The sequence below is a fragment of the Scyliorhinus torazame genome, chromosome 3 (genome assembly GCF_047496885.1).
Source record: "Scyliorhinus torazame isolate Kashiwa2021f chromosome 3, sScyTor2.1, whole genome shotgun sequence".
Lineage (NCBI taxonomy): Eukaryota > Metazoa > Chordata > Chondrichthyes > Carcharhiniformes > Scyliorhinidae > Scyliorhinus > Scyliorhinus torazame.
This window is the reverse complement of record NC_092709.1, coordinates 65,241,006-65,259,574: the sequence shown is the minus strand read 5'-3', so window position 1 is coordinate 65,259,574 and position 18,569 is coordinate 65,241,006. Positions and strand designations below refer to the sequence as shown.

General features: G+C 41.7%; 1 protein-coding gene across 10 annotated transcripts in view; it reads left to right on the top strand.

Moving 5' to 3' along the window:
- Window positions 1–18,569, top strand: part of rapgef2b (Rap guanine nucleotide exchange factor 2b) — a 508,586-nt gene that overhangs the window by 341,972 nt on the left and 148,045 nt on the right. For all 10 annotated transcript variants that reach the window (XM_072495765.1, XM_072495762.1, XM_072495767.1 and 7 more), the window contains 4 exons: window positions 656–763; window positions 878–1,081; window positions 3,226–3,334; window positions 10,334–10,577. In XM_072495765.1, the coding sequence (XP_072351866.1) occupies window positions 656–763; window positions 878–1,081; window positions 3,226–3,334; window positions 10,334–10,577 (665 nt within the window). The remainder of the gene's footprint in view (window positions 1–655; window positions 764–877; window positions 1,082–3,225; window positions 3,335–10,333; window positions 10,578–18,569) is intronic.

Sequence of the window (18,569 nt, the reverse complement as noted above, 5' to 3'; positions counted from 1 at the left end):
TACGCAGACACAGGGAGAATGTGCAAACTCCACACAGACAATGACCCGGGACCGGGATCAAACCTGGTTCCTCAGCGCTGTAGGCAGCAGTGCTAACCACTGCCACCGTGCCGCCCTACGCCCTAAAGAGATGTTTAATCTGATGTCTGGACGTAGCTTTTCTATGGCTTTTGTCCCAGTCATTAGCTTCTCTTCATCCATATTGAAGACCTTGTTTCGGATACCTTGTCTTCATAGGCTCAGTGACTGCTGGAGAGGTAAGCTTATCAAGATTCAAATGACATTCATTTCCTTTCGAAGATTCCTTTTTGAAATGGATCTTGATAGTTCCAGGAGGAATAATGAAATTCGATGTCTGCGAATCCCCTGGTTTTGTGATTATAATGTGTTTTTACAATGGTGTGTGAGATTCCACAAGGATCAGAGTGGAACCTTTTTGTACTTGTAACTACTGTTGGAGATTTCTGAAACAGATGGCCAATCTTGAGTCATGTGAACTGTAGCAGCCAACTTTGGTTCAGCAAAAGTCCATTTTAAAATAAGCAAAAAAGAATAAAGTTTGATGTATGCTGTTTTTGATTGCTTTCGTGGCTTAATGACATATTACGTGCAATGTGTTAATGGTGAAAAATAATCTTCTCTGATCATTTTCCAGGTTACACGGGTGGTATTACTGTGGGTAAACAATCACTTCAATGATTTTGAAGGAAATCCTACAATGACCACCTTCCTAGAAGATTTTGAAAACAATTTGGAACGAGAAGTGAGTTAATCTCATTTAAAGTAAATAAATTGATTATTTTTAAAACCCGTAAACTTTTAAAAACAATTAAAGGTGGATTTAATTTTTTAATTTATATTTATTTATGTTGTGTAGAAAATGGGTGGTCACCTTAGACTGTTGAACATCGCTTGCGCAGCTAAGGCCAAGAGGCGGCTGATAACTTTAATGAAGCCATCACGAGAAGCCCCTTTGCCATTTATCCTTTTGGGAGGCACTGAGAAAGGTTTCGGGATTTTCATTGACAGCGTAGAACCTGGTAGTAAAGCTACTGAAACTGGGTTGAAACGTGGTGATCAGGTTTGTTTTTCTTTCTCTTTCATTTTTATGTAATTAAGTGAAATGCCATCAAAACATATGTCTGCATAGTACGTAAGTGACAAATTTTCACACGTCATTTCTGCTGTTGAAGAGTTTCTCAGATCTTGTTGCATTGCACGTTATCCTTTTCAAATGCAAAATTGAACATGCCACTGATAAAGCAGAATTACCAATCAAAGAGTTAACGATTCAAATAATGGATCAGACTATAAGAAATCTGTAATAGTCCATCAGTACCCAAGAATATTTTACTGTTGGATTCCATTGTGCCCATTTAACATCAAAGATAGAATCATAGAAGTTTACAGCATGGAAACCCCCATCTACCAGAGGTCCCCAAGGAAGGATTGCATGGCAATTGCCTGGTAACTGCAAACTTCCCATGGGCAATTACCTTGCAATGGGAACCATCCAAAAATGCGATCTAAATCTCAAACTTTGAATAGTTCCAAAAGTGTCACTGGACTCATCCCCCAACTCCGACACATCCACAGGAATCCAGCTACCCCCCTCCCCCGCAGCAAATTTGAGGACTATTTGTTTGCAGACATTGAAAAGGAAATGAAGGCATTTACTATCTCAAGTGAAGATCGATTTTTGTCTTGTCAGCTTGGCAATGCACCAATTCAATGTTATGGCACAAAGGGCCAGAGACCTGTTTTGCCGGGTAGCTGCTCCTTTTGCACATATTGTACATATCCAGGGATTAGATGATAGAAAAATGCCTCTTCTGTCTTTGTTTGGGCTTCGCGCTGGTTCCATGCCAGTTCCAAACCATGCCCATATAAACAAAGGGGCTGGTTTAGCACAGGGCTAAATAGCTGGCTTTTAAAGCAGACCAAGGCAGGCCAGCAGCGCGGGTTCAATTCCCGTACCAGCCTCCCCGAACAGGTGCTGGAATGTGGCGACTAGGGGCTTTTCGCAGTAACTTCATCTGAAGCCGACTTGTGACAATAAGCAATTTTCATTTCATTTCATTTCATTTCAAATGACCACATTCCTCAGAAACTGAGTTGCGTAGGAAAATAGGTATGAACGAACAAATAAGATAATTCAGTCGCAGCTTTTAAGACCATTTCTGGCCTGTTTTGTTTGCCTTTCCGGCACTTAACTTGTCATGGATCTTTGTGCCATTTCCAATTTTTATTGGAGGAAAACGAGTGAAGTGATGCAAAGCAGGACAGGCTGAGCAAGCAGTGATCTGTGTTCACCCAAATGTGTAGCTACATCCTCCAAGATGCAGCAAAAGATTGGCACAACCATTAGTGTTTGTCAGGTGCAGGTATCAACTCAGCTGTTCTGTCTTTAAGTCATACTGCAATATGGACAATAAGGTATGGTCCTGTGGAGTAGCACAGTCGAGAACACTTCCTTCCAATCATCTTGTGCAGTGCCTTCTCCAATTAGCGGCCATTAAACAGTGCATGTGTGCTGGCTGCTTTGTCATTTGCCTGCAGATTCCTTTCCCTTCAATTTCCCCTGTTGTTTCTTAATTCCTTGTCAGTTAAGTATTGGCAAAGACTGTTAATGAGTTGAGTGCCATTTGCACAAGCCCAGTCTGGCAAGATTAGTACCAATCCTTAATCATTTAGAACTAATCTGGACCACAAGATAAAGTTGGCCCATGTCCCTACACTTTTGAAATGAAAGCTGGTACCTTGATTTTACCTTCCATTTCGAGAAGTACTAATATTGCAATCACAAAGTGACATTATAAATCACATTTCCTCAGATGACTAAGAGTCACAAAGCTGAAGACGTATTAATTTAGGCATATTTTTAAAAACAAGAAAAGCATTAAAAAGAGAATATGTCACATAGCCAGCCATCTGATATTATCTCACCACCTTCAAACTTACATTTTCAATAGTCGATTAGGAGAATTGTGTTCCCATAATGTAAAAGTTACGGTAAGCTTTACTTGTGATGTTTTTAATCATTTGAATAATTAGCTATGACCTTGTTTTAGAATTACATTGGCTTTTGGGATTTTCTTGTTGACAAATAACAGTTCCAAAGAGAAAATAGAAGGCAGGAATAGTAGTTTAACTTGCATGACATTGTTTCGACATTTAATTACCATTTGATGCAAATGAAAAATAAAGGCGATCTTGTTTTTTCAGATAATGGAAGTTAATGGGCAAAATTTCGAGAATATTCAGCTGCCTAAAGCTTTGGAAATTCTTAGGAACAATACTCATTTGTCTATCACTGTGAAAACAAACTTGTTTGGTAGGTTTTATATGGAGTGACAATTTCAGAGATGCAATTTGCATGATCCATTTGTTTTAAATATGTTTTTTCACAGTAGCTGCAGTGTGTAAGACCAGCAAAGATACATGGGTGACTGAAATAATTCTGCAGTGGTATGAAGTAACATTCTGGGCTACTGCAGATATTGTGAATAAAAAAAATATTTATTTTCTGCCTCTTTTTCTTGGTCTTTCTTAGATGTACAATGCCTGTGGCTGAATGGATAACTTGCACCCTTGCTTCTTTAATTATTACTCTATAAAGTGGCCCAAGTGAGATTTTATGTCCAATATTTCTTACCTGAGATTTGGCCTGTGTTTGGCTATTAAATAATTTCAATATTTAGCAACTCTTTATAAATGAGTTGTACTTTCAACCCTAAGTTTTTTTAAAAATAATGTGTGGTGCATCTAAAAAGCCTCCACACAGTCACACTGCAATTGCTGTGTTTAAGATTCATTGATGAGAAATAGCCTCAGGACTGTTCAGCAACTTGGGGTCTTTCCCTGAGTTGTTACTATTGGCTGTAAGGAGACTGCACATTGCATTTAGACCATCTTGATTCCTTTTCCAGCAAGTATAACCACAAAGTCACCCATCATTGACATCTTTTTAGTTAACTTCTTTTGATCCATGAAAGGGAATTAGATGTCGCTAGTCAGATCAGCATATATTGTCCATCCCTAATTGCCCTTAAGAAGGAAAGGTGGTAGTGAACTACACTCTGTTAATTGTATATTAATTATGATTAACTGAGTGCAGGTGGGATGGGCATCAACTGAGGATTCACCACTATCACCCCTATAGTCAGACTTAAAGTTGGTTGTTGATTTAGAGGGTACATGCTTGTCTGCAGAATTGAGGAGCATAAGAGTGTCTTCCAAATCTGTCGCAGCATGGGCAACAGTGCCACGGTCATTTGAAAACTTGATTATGTATGCCTGTGCTGGTCAGTTTCGCCTTGGCATGGAGGCCACTGAGGTTAGAGTTTTCCACCTAGATGGTATTTAATACTCACACCAGGGGGCAGCTGATCTTTTATAAGGTGAAAAGCCACTGTCAAGTATATTGTAAGTCGTATGGAGGTTATTCCATACCTTTGCTTGTCACAGGTTTGGATTTTGAAGGCATCTGTTTCGGATCTCACAGTCAGGACAGTTGCAGTCATCATGAGGCGATTGTAGAATTGTGATGGAATTTCCAGTGCACCCCAATCTTTGGAGCACAATCCATAGAACCTCATGATTTACTGAGTCAAATGCATTGGTCAAGTTGATAAATGCAATTGACGTTTTTTTCTTCGATTTGTCTGGCAACAAAGTACGAGGATGGGTTTTTCCACACCTAGCTAGAGCCGGGATCGTCCAGTCCCACTGTAGAAGTCAATATTTTCCTGCTTCTTTGACTGTGGTAGGAAGACTCAACAATAGATTGTTATGGTAAAATAACAAGGCTTTATTTACGAAAAGACCGCATGCAGTTTTGGCTGAAACTTGAGGTCGGAGAGCAGTTATACCACTGCTGATTCCTTCTCAAGTCCGCGCTTTTACAGAAAATCAGTTCAGTATTTATACATTATCATTATCAAGATTGCGTGACTACAGCTTAATCAGGAATTCGATCGGAAGTAGAAACGTAAGCAATGTCATGAAACAGGCATGACCTGTTGATCTTCTAGGACTCTTTGTCGCATCCCTCATACCATTATATTGTCCTTTGATAGAACATTAAAAGGTCAGAGGAGACTCATCCATTCCTTATCTTGTCTTATTCATACCGCCCTGGGTTATGACGAGTTAGCCTTATCAGAAATTACAGAGGTCAGGCATTTTGGAATAGCTTGACCTTCTCTGATCTTATTCATGCTTTAGGTTATGTGGAGTCGGCCTTATCGGTCTTACAGGGGTCTGGTACATTGAAATGGCTAGGTCAGCTTTTCTTACATTGTACCGAATAGTTGACCAGTTTTCCCATCATGCCATTACTTAATTCGTACAACATCACACCACCGACAATCAATGAACTTTGTTGAATATCCTATGGCGGGTCCCGCCACAACAGGCCACAACATCCTGGCTGCTGTCAGAAGTTCGATCCTGTGGGATGCCTAAAAACACCCTGTGTCTCTGGGACGTTTTCCTCAGCCACAGGATGCAGGCAATTCAGAAGAATGCATGTCAACATTTTCCCTGCTATGGACATACAGTAGCGCGAGGGAAATCCTCCGGATTCAACGGATGCACAGTTGAATAAATGCTAATGTCCTTCTTGAAGCCAGGTCCTCGAACATTCAGTCAAAACCCCAATAAAATCAACTCTGATGTACTTGACGCTGTTCAGATGACTGAAAAGCATCTCCCCATCAGGTTCTGTTTTCTCAGGTCTCAAACTCACAGCATTCCAGAAGAGGACAACACAAATGCTTCAAAGACATTCACATGCTCTCCTTGAAGTGCAGCAACATCAACATTAATTATTGGGAGTAGGTTGCAACCAATCATTCAAAATAACAAAAACCTGTCCATTACGCTGCATTGTGACTTGAGTCCGAATACCTTAGTGATGATGTAGAGAAGGAAAGAAAAGGAAGCAAATCCTGCACTTTGGATTCCACTATTTCACTCTCGCCACGTGCCCAAAGATCTTTGGGGGTCAAGCATTGGCCAGTTCAGTCAGATAAAGACACATGGCAAAAAGTCACGGCCCTGAGAAGATGTCATCCTTAAAATGAAGGATAGCCAATGACGATGACACATGTCTGTACTGTTTAACACTGGGGCCCGGTGGCTAGGGGGCCCAGGCTCAGTGTTGCAAACGTTGTCCAGACTGAACTGTATACCTACTTTAAAAAAAATCAGAAACAGAACCAATCAATCTGATATTGTTCAATCATTCCAGTCATTGCTCAGCAGTCGTTTGGTCTTTCTACCCTGTGAAGTTACTGATGACATAATCAAATTACAACCCTTTGTTATGCCATCCTGGACAAGTACACGGTCAATTTCAGCTCCACGTGCCCCTGAGTTACAACACCACTGAATTAATCAAGAATTGTTATAAGAATTGTGGCACAGTGGTTAGCACTGCTGCCTCACAGCACTAGGGACCCGAGTTTAATTCCGACCTTGGGTCACTGTCTGTGTAGAGTCCGTACGTTCTCCCAGTGACTGCGTGGGTTTCCTCTGGTTGCTCCGGTTTCCTCCCACAGCATATTAGGTGGATTTGCGAAGATAAATTGCCCCTTAGTGATCAGGAATGTGTAGGTTTGGTTATGAGGTTATGGGGATTGGGGGGGGGGGGGGAGTGGTCATGGGTAGAATACTCATTCAAAGGATCAGTGCAGACTCGATGGGCCGAATGGCATCCTCGTGCACTATAGGGATTCTGAAAATTCCCGAAGTCTTTGGCCCTTGGCTGCCCAATAATTACAGTTACCAGGTTTGTAGGTTGAAACACAATTAATGTTTATTTATACCAAGAACTATCAATAAATATGCAGTAAATACAAGTAGGTAGAATACCTACTACCCCCTTTAACTGTCGAACCCTCTACCCACACAACACATACAAAATACAGAGGGGTGGAAAGGGGTAAAAATAATGATGACAATCAAAAGATAAGAGCCTTTGTTTCAAATAGCGATTCTTTAGCACATTTTCCTCCGAGCACGCAGGTTGATCAGAGTCTCTGGTTTACAGTTGGTAATGGTCTTCCTTGCAGAGCCATTCAATCAGGATCCCCGCAGGTTAGAAAATAAGTACTTAAAGCAGGCTTTCTGGAGAGACACTTTATTTCTTTATCAAACTGTGCCTTCATCTCAAGGTTCGCCTTCAGGCTCATATCTTTCTGAAGAGACACTTTATTTCACATCAAACCTTGCTTTTGACTCGTGGTTTGACTTCAGGCCTTTGTAGTCTCAAGTGAATGACACCGAGACTTGCTGAAGAGAGAGCTGGCCCTCACTAGCCTTCTATAAAGAATTAATTGGATCTTTTTGGAGAGTTAGGTCGATCCCTTCATCCAGGCTGCAGAATCAAAATCGAAACCAAAGTAGAACCTCATGAGTCTGAAATCATTCCAGTTGGATAATATCCATTCACCACCTTTTACTGGGTAGCATACAGCCTTTTGGGCCCCTTCAATCAGCCAAATCAATCAAACCAAGTCATCACTGACATGGCCAGTTTGCAATCATCAGTCTAAAACAGCACAGCCCTCTGGAATCTGCTGTTTGAATTAAAGGCGGCCACTGCTTTCTTCTGCTTGAATTAAGATACAACTGCCTTAAAGATACCTGTCCATAAATCATCCATGTAACGGTCAAAAGGAAAGGGAAAAAAGGGAATAAACAAGAAGGAGTGGGGATAAGGGGCCCAGAACGAGGAAAAATCAATGATTCTGTTCTAAGTCCATGATATATATCCCTGGCCCTGATTGTATACCTTCCATTGGCATGTGATTTAGTTGATATGGATCAAAAAGTTTAGGACAAAAATATTTTGATTACCTCGTGGCCAGATTTAGTCTTTGCGCAATAATACATAAAGAGTTATTATAGACAGTTGTGGAGCATAGGATAGGACCCAAACCTGTGTTATGGGGCAGGGTTTAGAAAACTCCAAAGTATATCATGGAGTTCACCTGACCTACAACTGTTTATTGAATTTGGATAGGATGAGCACAAGGGCCTGCCTTTCTGGAGTTCTTCAAAGAGTTCTTAGGCTCTTTTAATCAGACTTTATTCTACAAATTTAGTTAACATTTGTATAAACACACAAAGTAAGAATTTTTATCAACTAAAAACATAAATACCCCACATAGCTACAGTAATCTATGATAACCCTTAATGAATTCCCCCTTAACTGTTCCAATTCTGTTGCTAACTTTCTCCTTGGTTCAATTGCTCTGTTTTATTACCTTTGCTCTCGAGTCGCCAGGTATCTTTATGATACCGCCACGAGGTTCAAGTCCAAGTAATGATCAATAACCCAATACACCGATTAGTAAAATTCAAATCAAAGCACATTTATTATACACAGTAATCGGTACTCATGCACAAATTCTACGTCTAAGCTACTTCTACAACTAACAGGCCTATACGTAACTTCAGATTGGCCCACCAGGTCAGGGGAACAAAAGGCCTTTCGTTCGGGTTCTGAGTCTGCGGGATTCGAAGTTGGTACGGATTGATAGCTAGGAGCGCCTATCTCGTAGCGAGCGTTGAATTAAGACTTAATTCGTTCGGTGGTCACTTGGTCACGGTCAATGTTGGTTTGTGTTGCTGGGTGACCCGGGCAGGACGGAGATGTGAAGAGAGCGATTTGAACTTGGGGCTTAACTCTTATAGTCCCCAGGGGCTTCCCGCCTTTTGGGGCGGACCCTGTATCTGGTCCCAAGTGATTGGACTTTGTCCCAATCAATTGGTTCGATTTCTCCAATACTGGAGCGGTTCCCTGATCGATGGGCGGTCTTGAGGTGCTCGTTCACCTCCTTTGTGTTGGCTCCTGCTGGCGCCGAGGAGTCTGGCTATGCTTTGTGTGTCCAAAATGTTACTTCTTGTTCCCGGGGATTGCTCATCAGTGTGCAGATGGCTGCGACATTGTTATGGTGATGGTCGCTGGTATCGATGTTGTCTGGCCTTTTGCAGAGTTTTAATACACAGCAAACCTGCACCTGCCGGTTTCTGTCTTGTTGGCTGACTTTCCCATCAGCCTTTGCCGTTTGCCATTTTAAATCGGGTGTCGGCCAATTTAGTTGGCTACAATTCAATAACAAAATCCAAGTAAAACCAGAAAACCCTTTTCAAAGCTGTGGCCCAGCATACGTCATTCTTACTACTATAGGACTTGTTAGTGATACTTTGTTCACCTTTCCAAACAGCAGGTTTGAATTCCTTCCAGGAAGCAATTATCTCCTTTAAGTTACCAAGCAGTCTGGAAATAGCTTTTAAAATAAACAGAGAGAGACATTCCTTTCAACCTGTGCAGTTCAAAACTAGTCCAAACTCATAGCGAAAGTAAAATCTCACAGAGCCACAGCCCAGCTCCACCCATGCAATAACATCACTGAAGCCATGTGATAAGACAAACACATTTCTTAAAGGGACACTCCCATGACACTTGGGACAGCATTGACATTTCTGACTGACAGTTATGGAGAATTTGCCAGTTACAAGTTCAGGCACATGTGTGAAACTACGAACATCTTGGTCATGAATGCCAAGGTCCTATTATTTTTCTTTTCTTTAATATAAATTTAAAGTATCCAATCATCATTTTGTTTCAATTAAGGGGCAATTTAGCATGTCCAATGCACCTAGCCTGCACATCTTTGTGTTGTGGAGGTGAGACCCACACAAACACGGGGAAAATGTACAAACTCCACACGAACAGTGACCTGGGGCCAGGATCAAACCCGGGTCCTCAGCGCCATGAGACAGCAGAGCTAACCACTGCGCCACCGTGCCACCCCTCCAAAGTCCTTTTGAGCAGTGGACTTTGCTCAATAAAACGTTGAATACAAGTTTAGCTCATCAACCAGACGGCAAGTTGACAATTAGTTCATTAATGGATGAAATTCCAAATTGCTTCAGTGCTGTGCAATAGTCCTGTTCTAGAAGTTACGATAATTAGTTCAGATTCTTCTGCATATTTGCCTACTTTACATGTAGGGAGATGGGCTATCATCAAGGATACTGTCATAGAAGAAGTTTGGACAGCATTTGTATAATTCCATCTGAGGACAGGACCCAGTGCTGGTGCGGGGTCACTGTCTCAAAGAACGGAGAGCTCATCACCCCATTCACTATTTCTGCAACCCCAATTGGGGTTATGACTCAGTGTGGGAACTGCTGGTATTCTGGGTGCAGCATTATACAGTTTGTTCTCCCTGAAGTGTTTTGTTCTCTTTGCTTATTAAGTAAAAGAAATGATTAGTGATCAGAATTTGGCTAATTCAATTGTATAACTCTCCCACAGTATTTAAAGAACTTCTGTCTAGACTCGCAGAAGAGAAGAGAAATGGTGCTCCACATTTACCCAAAATCGGTGATAAGAAAGGCAGCCGTTACTCCATCCCTGATCTTGCTGTTGATGTTGAACAGGTAATTGGATTGGAGAAAGCAAGCAAGAAGGCTAAGGCAAACACAGTGACAGGACGGAACAAACTGAAGAAAATACTAGACAAGACACGAATTAGCATCCTTCCACAAAAACCTTACAAGTAAGTAGAGATTTTTTTCCAGTCTTTTTTAATGACTTTTCAAAATGGTTTTGTAAGTAGTGTGATTGAGAATAAGGCAAGTCTACATAATGACAACAGTAAAATACTCAAGACATGTTTAGTAAGACTGCTAATCAACAGTTCATAAATTATTTAAGTTCTTTCTGGTGAATAGGGTATTGAAAGTGTTGAGACAGTCCAATGGAATTACTACCAAATATTTATCCTTCAGAAGTATGTCATGGAGTTAACAGAATCATTGAATTGTTTTCTTCAGAAAGAAACCATTTAGCAAATCATGCCAGTTTTTTCAGCGCAGCTATCTACCAATTTCCCTGCCCACTCCCCCATATTATTGTAGTATGCTTTTCAAAAATTATTCAGTTTACTTTCAAATGACCTTATTGACTTACCCATAATCATTACTTTTGGTAAATGATTCCACATTCTAATAAGCCACAATGTGGCAAAAAAGTCTTCTAACTTCCTCTTTCCTCCTATTGAAATAATCCTCTCCTTTCTTTGGCTCTAATATATAATCGATAAGGGGCTGGACATGGTATTACATATGTAAGCCTAATCAATCTCCTGTGCAATTTCAATGTTAGATTATCAACAAATTCTGCAGAAAGCTCAAATTCACCTCTTCATTATCTTGTTCCTTTCACCTTTGAAGATCTGGAGCACCCGTAAATCTCTGTTCCTTCACTCTCTAAGAGTCTTACTTTTGGGGAGCAAGTCTACCATGCCTCGTTATTTATTGTTGTCTTAACCAATTGTTAAAATTGCTCCTGTACCTATAGATTAAATCAATTTCACCCTATTATCTGCTTTCTGGCCCAGCCATCCCGCCATCCTTGTGACTGTACGATATTTTCCGCACTATGAGTCACCACCCTCATCTTTGAGTGTGACCTTTACCTTTGGTAGGAAGATCGACAAGAGGTGATGATGGCGCAATGATATGCATTCAGGAGTGAGTGGCCCTGGGAGTCCTCAACATTGATTCCATACCTCATGAAATCTCATAACATCATGTAAAACGTGGGCAAGGAAATCTTCTTAGTACTACCTACTATCCTACCTACTGTCCTCCCTCAGCTGAGGATTCGTTCTCTTCCAAGTTGAAAACCACTGGAAGAAGCACTGAGCATAGCAAGAGAACCAAATGCATTCTGGTTGGGGGGGGGGGGGGGGGGGGGGGCTTTAGTATCCATTGTCAAGTATGGCTTGATTATATCACTACTGACTGTCATGATATTAGAGTGATTGTGGTAGTGTACTCCAGTATTCAATATAATATGGTACACTCTAACCAGTGCCCTCTGGTGGCGTATTCCTGAAATCCAGCGGGGCCAGGTAGGGGTCTCTTCCATCCACCTTTGCCTCCCTCAACAAACTTTTATGCTTAGCTTTTCGTATTAGTTCAGTTCCTAAGGAGTCCCACAGAACAGTAAAGCAGATGTTTGAAGAGTGAGAGGGTGTGGAAACCTAGATGTGCTGGTCTGGGGAGCCACACAAGACGATCACGACCACAGACTCGGGTAGGACCTGGCACAAGCAACAAAATGGAACTTAAAGCTGAAGAAGGAAAAGTGCAAATTAGGTTTTCATGAAATCAAATACTTGGGACATGTGCTGACAAGTGACGGACTGAAGCCGAACCAGAGTGAAATTGAAGCAGCCATGAACATGCCAACCGCAGAATGTACAAAAGGCTTGGAGTGGTTGTCGGGCATGGTGACCTATCTTGACAAATTCATTTCACACATGTCAGACCTGACATCACCTTTCCAAGAACTTCTACAAAATGATATGAAATAGTACTGGGAATAAAGTCACCAAGAAGCTTTGACCAATCTAAAGAGAACACTGACTCAGACACCAGTGTTAAAGTATTACAATGTCAGTCAGCTAGTCCAAGGTATCAGTGGGTGTTTCAAATACTGGCCTGGAAGCTTCCTCTTGCAAACTGAAGCTCCCGTAACGTATGCTTCAACGGCAGTGACTGAAACAAAGCAGTATTATGCCCAAATAGAGAAAGAAATGCGATCAATTATGTTTGGCATCGAACGTTACACCAGTTGTCTATGGCAAAGGTCGAGTCGGATCATAAGCCTTTGGAAGCTATACTTAAAAAGCCCCTGAACTGTGCACCACCAAGAATTCAAAGATTATTAATTTGCCTGCAGAGATACCAGGTCGGAGTTAAATACAAACCAGGCAAAGAAATGCACATTGCAGACACTGTCACGTGCATACCTATCCATCACGGAAGAAGGTGACAAAGAAATGGAAGCGTGGGTTCACATGCTGACAAAGAGCTTACTTGTGACTGTAACCAAACTAGATGGGATCAGGGAAGTGAACAAGAACAATGCCACCCTGAGTAAACTGTAGCAAATTGTGCAAAACTGCTGACCCACACTTCTGGTACTTAAAAATTATTTATGATCCATTTTTTATGATCCAATGTATCATCAGGGAATTTGTGAATATGCTCACAGGAGAGTAACCTACTAATTACTTGGTGACTTCATTTTCCTCTTAATTAGAGTTCTGTATTAAAGTAGTTTATTTTCTTCGTGCTTCTGCCAACTCTTAATTAGTGTGATTATTGGATAAGCAGCCAAACTATATTCACAAGACTAGTTTCAGAAGCACAATGATTTGTCCTTTTATCACTGCATCAGAGAAAGACTAAAATTTTATTGCGTTTTTCACAATCTTGCAGATGTCTTAAGGTGCTTTACAGCCAATGAAGCACTTCTTGAAAATTTCACTTTAATATAATGTAGGAAATGCAGCCACCAATTTGCACGCACACAGCCCCTACAATTAGCACTATGATAATAACTAGTGAATTTGTTTTTGTGATATCGATGAAAGATAAATATTGCCAGGATGTCATGGACAGCACCCTTGCTCTTCTTCAAAATAGTACATGAGTTAGCTTTTTGGAACTACCTCATTTTTCTTACTTTATTTGTTGCTTTATTGGCTGGATGGTGGCAATAATTTGGGCTTAATCATATGATCAGTCAAGCAGGCTATATAAATTGCCATGGGAATTAATTAAAAGTCTTCACTTACTTTACCTAAAGAAGGGTTTTGCATATGTATAATATGTTTTAATGGCCCAGGTTTTCTGGCCAACAGCGAGGCCAAGGAGATTGCTGCTGACCACAATAAAACTCCATCCTTACATTGATATTTCCTAGCAGTGTCAACTTCATACCATTCATCAGGTGAAAAGCTGAGTGAAATAAAGAAAAGGAAATAGATGTTTTATACTTGGGATATAGCTATTGTTGACAAGTAAAGCATTTTATTAACTTCTCTTGTCTGTCCTTAGGGTCTTCTTGCTAATGCTGCGAATGTGGTAAAGGTACTTGCACAATACTGTTGGGTAGGAATTATTGGATGACTGTGTCCCAAGTTAGGATGGTGTGTGACTTCAGGGGAAACGTACCGAGGTCATGGTGGTATCATGCAACATTTTTGTCCTTGTTCTTCTAGGCTAGTGGTTGCGAGCTTTGGAAGTGTTGACCAAGAAGCCTTCATGAGATAGATGGCCAGCAGCAGCAACCCAGGGGGAGGGGGGGGGTAAATTGTTTGGGTTTTCGGAGGGGGAGAGGGGCCGGGGGGGGGAGTATTATTTCGTGTTATTTGGTTAGTTTACCATGTTTGTTAAACAATGTTATATTGCAGTTATCATGTTACCTTTTTCTTTTGATTTGTAAGGGAAACAATTGTGTTTGAAAACTTTAATAAAATATATATTTTTAAAAAGAAGCCTTCTTGAGTTGCTAGAATACAATATATACATAGTACTCGCTGCAATTTTGTTATGCCAAAGGTGAAGGGAATGAATATTTAAGCCGCTAATGGCAGGCTGATCAAGCAGATTTATTTTTCCTGAATGGTGTTGAACTCACCTGAGTGTTGTCGGAGCTGTACTTATCTAGACAAGTATTCAATCACAATCCAAAGTTATGCTTTATGTGGTGGACATACTCTTCTTAAACCACTCTTTCCTGTCTCCTCCACCCTTGCCTGAGTAACTGATGGAATTTTTTGCCGTTAAGATCAAGAACATCTGATCTGCAGCCTCTGTCATGCCACCCCCTTGTACTAGCCCACCAAACCCAACTTCCCCTAAAGTTGTAAGGAGGAGTCAGTTGGACTCTCTGAAAATGCTGCCAGGTCTGCTGTCTTTTTCCAGCACTTTGCTAAAGTTCCCGAGCATATTTCTTTAGTTTCTCTACCATCTTATGCCCTGTCCTCTCTGAACACATTGTCCATGAGACTCTCCTGCTCCCACAACTCTATTCCCACATTACTGATGATTACCTCAACTTCCCCTTCTGGTGCCCATATTAGCTGATCTTTTTAAGAGTTCTCTGATGGTGCTATCCCTCTCTGCTTTAAGTCTGCTGTCATCACCTCTCTCCTCATAAAGATTACTCTTGACCTTATTGACCTGCAAACAACTGCCCAACTTTTGGCCATCTGACCTAATGGGCGGAATTTTCCCCCAAAAATGACGGTGTCATTTTAAACATTAAAATAGCTGTCATTCACCCCTGGAACCTTATAGCGTAAAGGTTGAGAGTGGCCATGACCTTTATGGCCACAGGGAGCCAAGTCGGCAAGGATGTTGCATAATCATCCTGGTGAGGCGGAGTCTTCTACAGTAAAGTTGTCCGACAGCTCCATGAAGGACACGCGCATTCTCTACACCCTTGGTCTCCTGTGCCTTCATTCCCCCTGCAAGGTTGGTGCGACCTCTGGCCCCTGAACCTGCCCTCAGGCTCCCTGGCCTCCTTGCAGGGTCTTCTCCAGGTGCCACTGCACTTTGCTGCTGGAGTCTGTGCTCCTCCAGCACTATAATAAGTAGAATGGCCAGCTCCACTGGCTCCATACCGATATTGATCGGATTCCCGCGAGGGATGAGAGCGAGAGAGAGAGAGTCAAGTTGGTGTTGCAGCTGGATAACATCATTACCTCCCCTGACCAATTGCCCTCTCAGACCTGGAAACAGCCAGTCCGAGACCTTAACTGGTGGCAACCACATGCTCACAGATCAGGTTCCCTCCCATTTCCATTTCAGGACTGAACCCAGCCTCTGCCCTCTTCTTGTTCGACTCACTTTTGTGCTCCCACCTGGTTCTCTGAGCTCTCTAACACTGGGTGTTCTGACAGACAGTGAGATGTTTGCACATCCCTAATGGGTACAGTCAACTGGACGGTGGCGTCCACCTGAGCAGATAATTGATCCTAACTGGCAGGCATTGGGGTCCGGCGCAGAAGCAAGCCCAGTGTCTCTTGATCCTTTGCAACCAAGCAATGAGCCTTGAACCCTGAGTACTCATCACTTTCATTGACTTTGAGATGTTTTAGTAGGTGTAAAAGGTGGATAAATCCCCAGGGCTTGATGAGATGTATCCCAGGCTGCTAGGGGCTGGTTTAGCTTAGTGGGCTAGACAGCTGTTTGTGTTGCAGAACAAGGCCAGCAACGCGGTTCAATTCCCGTAGCAGCTGAAAATTCAGAATTCTCCCTCTATGTACCCAAACAGGCACCGGCATGTGGCAACTAGGGACTTTTCACAGTAACGTCATTGCAGTGTTAATGTGAGCCTACTTGTGACAATACGATTATTTATTTATTATTATAAGAGGCAAGGGAGGAGATTACTGGGCCGTGACAGAGATAGAACTGGTCACAGGTGACTGGAGGACAGCTAATGTGGTACCTTTATTCAAGAAGGGCAGCTGGGACAAGCCAGGTAATTACAGGCCAGTTGATCTAGCATCAGTGGTTAGGAAAATTATTGGAAACATTCCCTGACTTTGTAAATGTGGGCAGCTAATATTGTTAAGGGTTAACTCTTGATGGCCGGGCATCTCATGACGACATGTAAGACCGAGATGCACCAAAAGTGGCTCCCGGCAAGGCCTTTGTTATTGATCCCTTTCACCTGGTTTTTCAGAGGGCTTTGGTGTCCAAGCTAGGGTTGTTCTGTGGGTGGACTCATTCCCGACAGTGGTATGTCGAAATCGTCTACTAAAAAGCCCAATACTAAGAAGGTTCACTAGACAGGTTGGCCATGGTAATGGCGCAGGAGCTGGCAAAATTCCGTTAACAGATGAACAAGCAATTTGAGAGGTAGGGTCTGGAGATTAAGGAATCCTTTAAAACCACTGTTGAGGAGGCTTTGGGTCTGTAGTGATCTCTATGTGTGCATGTACGCAAGGGGTTAATGTGTAATCAGTAGCACCAGATAATCACTAGAGGGCCGGACCAATAGGGGTATAAAAGGCAGCCACATTGACTCTCTCTCTCTTGGGTGCCCAGCAGACTAGTTAGATGGCCAGTGGAATTACCTATAGTTACCATAGTAAGATCTTGTAACCTTATCACTAGCATCAAAGTTAAAGTAAAGAACTCATGTAAATATTGTTGTAGTTACTCAATAAACCTTTTGTTACTACTGGAAGTGTTCGAATCTTCTTCATCGAGATTCAAAATACCTCAACACTAACCAAGGATTGCGTCACACATGTTACCTACCACACAGGTAACAAAACATGGTACCAGTCGAGTGGCTTTAACAGAACTAGTTAGATTAGGTTAGACAAAAAGAGAAGACTGGACATTCGACTGTGGAAGACTTCGCAGCAAATGGATCCTCGACGGCTAACTATGGGACTCAATGAACCTCTAGGGCAGCTGGAAACAACCGGTAATTTAAGTTATGACTGGAAAAGATTTGAACAGATATTCCAAATATTTATTGCAGCTAATGGTTTAAGCACGGTCTCTAACGCAACAAAAATAGCACTACTACCCTCAATAGGAGGGCATGAAGCTAGAGAAATCTATAATTGCTTTACTAACTTAGAAGGTGAAGACGACACCAAAATAGAAGTAATACTCAAAGAATATGATGAACATTGTAAGAATCAGTCTGGTGAGATGCTGGAAAGATTTAACAATTGTCATAAATGCCAGAGAAATGGAGGGCCCATCACTGATTTTATTACACATCTCAAGTTAATACTACAAGGCTGTGATTATGCTGATTTCAGAGACACTGTGATAATGAATCAATTAATTTCTGGACTATCTGATTAAAATTTGAGGGAAGAACTATCACACAATAAGCATCTAACTCTAGAAACTACTATACAAAAATGCCTTGATTATGAACAAAAAGAAAATCAATACTGTGAGTCTTTACAAACACAGAATCAGTGTCGAGGAAACAAAATCGGTAAAACGGCGCCAAAACTTACCACGAGGCAGAGGCAGGATCTCACTCGATGCAACAGCTCTTTTTGATTGGCAGCCATCTTGATAAAGGAGCCGCACATGCACACTTTCCTGAAAGACGCAAACCGGCAAAAGCATGCGCAGTTTCGAGAAGAGCGCACAGTGCTGGAAACTTGGAGTGCGCATGCACAACGGAGTCCTACCCATGACGTCACGAGCGTCATGATGTCAGAGGACCAGGACCACGCCCACTTAAAAGGGAAATGCACGAAAATTAACACAAAGAAATTTAAAGCTGCAAAACCCAATTTTTTTACCATTTTTACAGAAAAATGCCCGAACTTATACCAGCAGTTGAAAATAACTTTCACAACACCCTGAAACAAATGAAATGAAATGAAATGAAAATCGCTTATTGTCACAAGTAGGCTTTAAATGAAGTTACTGTGAAAAGCCCCTAGTCGGCACATTCTGGCGCCTGTTCGGGGAGGCTGTTACAGGAATCGAACCGTGCTGCTGGCCTGCCTTGGTCTGCTTTCAAAGCCAGCGATTTAGCCCTGTGCTAAACAGCCCCATACAAGCAGTCTGCAGCACCCAAAGTGAAGAGCACAATGAAAAATCCGAAACCGAAGAAGGTGATTTGTTCATTGACATGAAGAGAACGATAACAACTCCGAAACAAAAAGGAAACAAAAACACACAATACTGCTCAGACA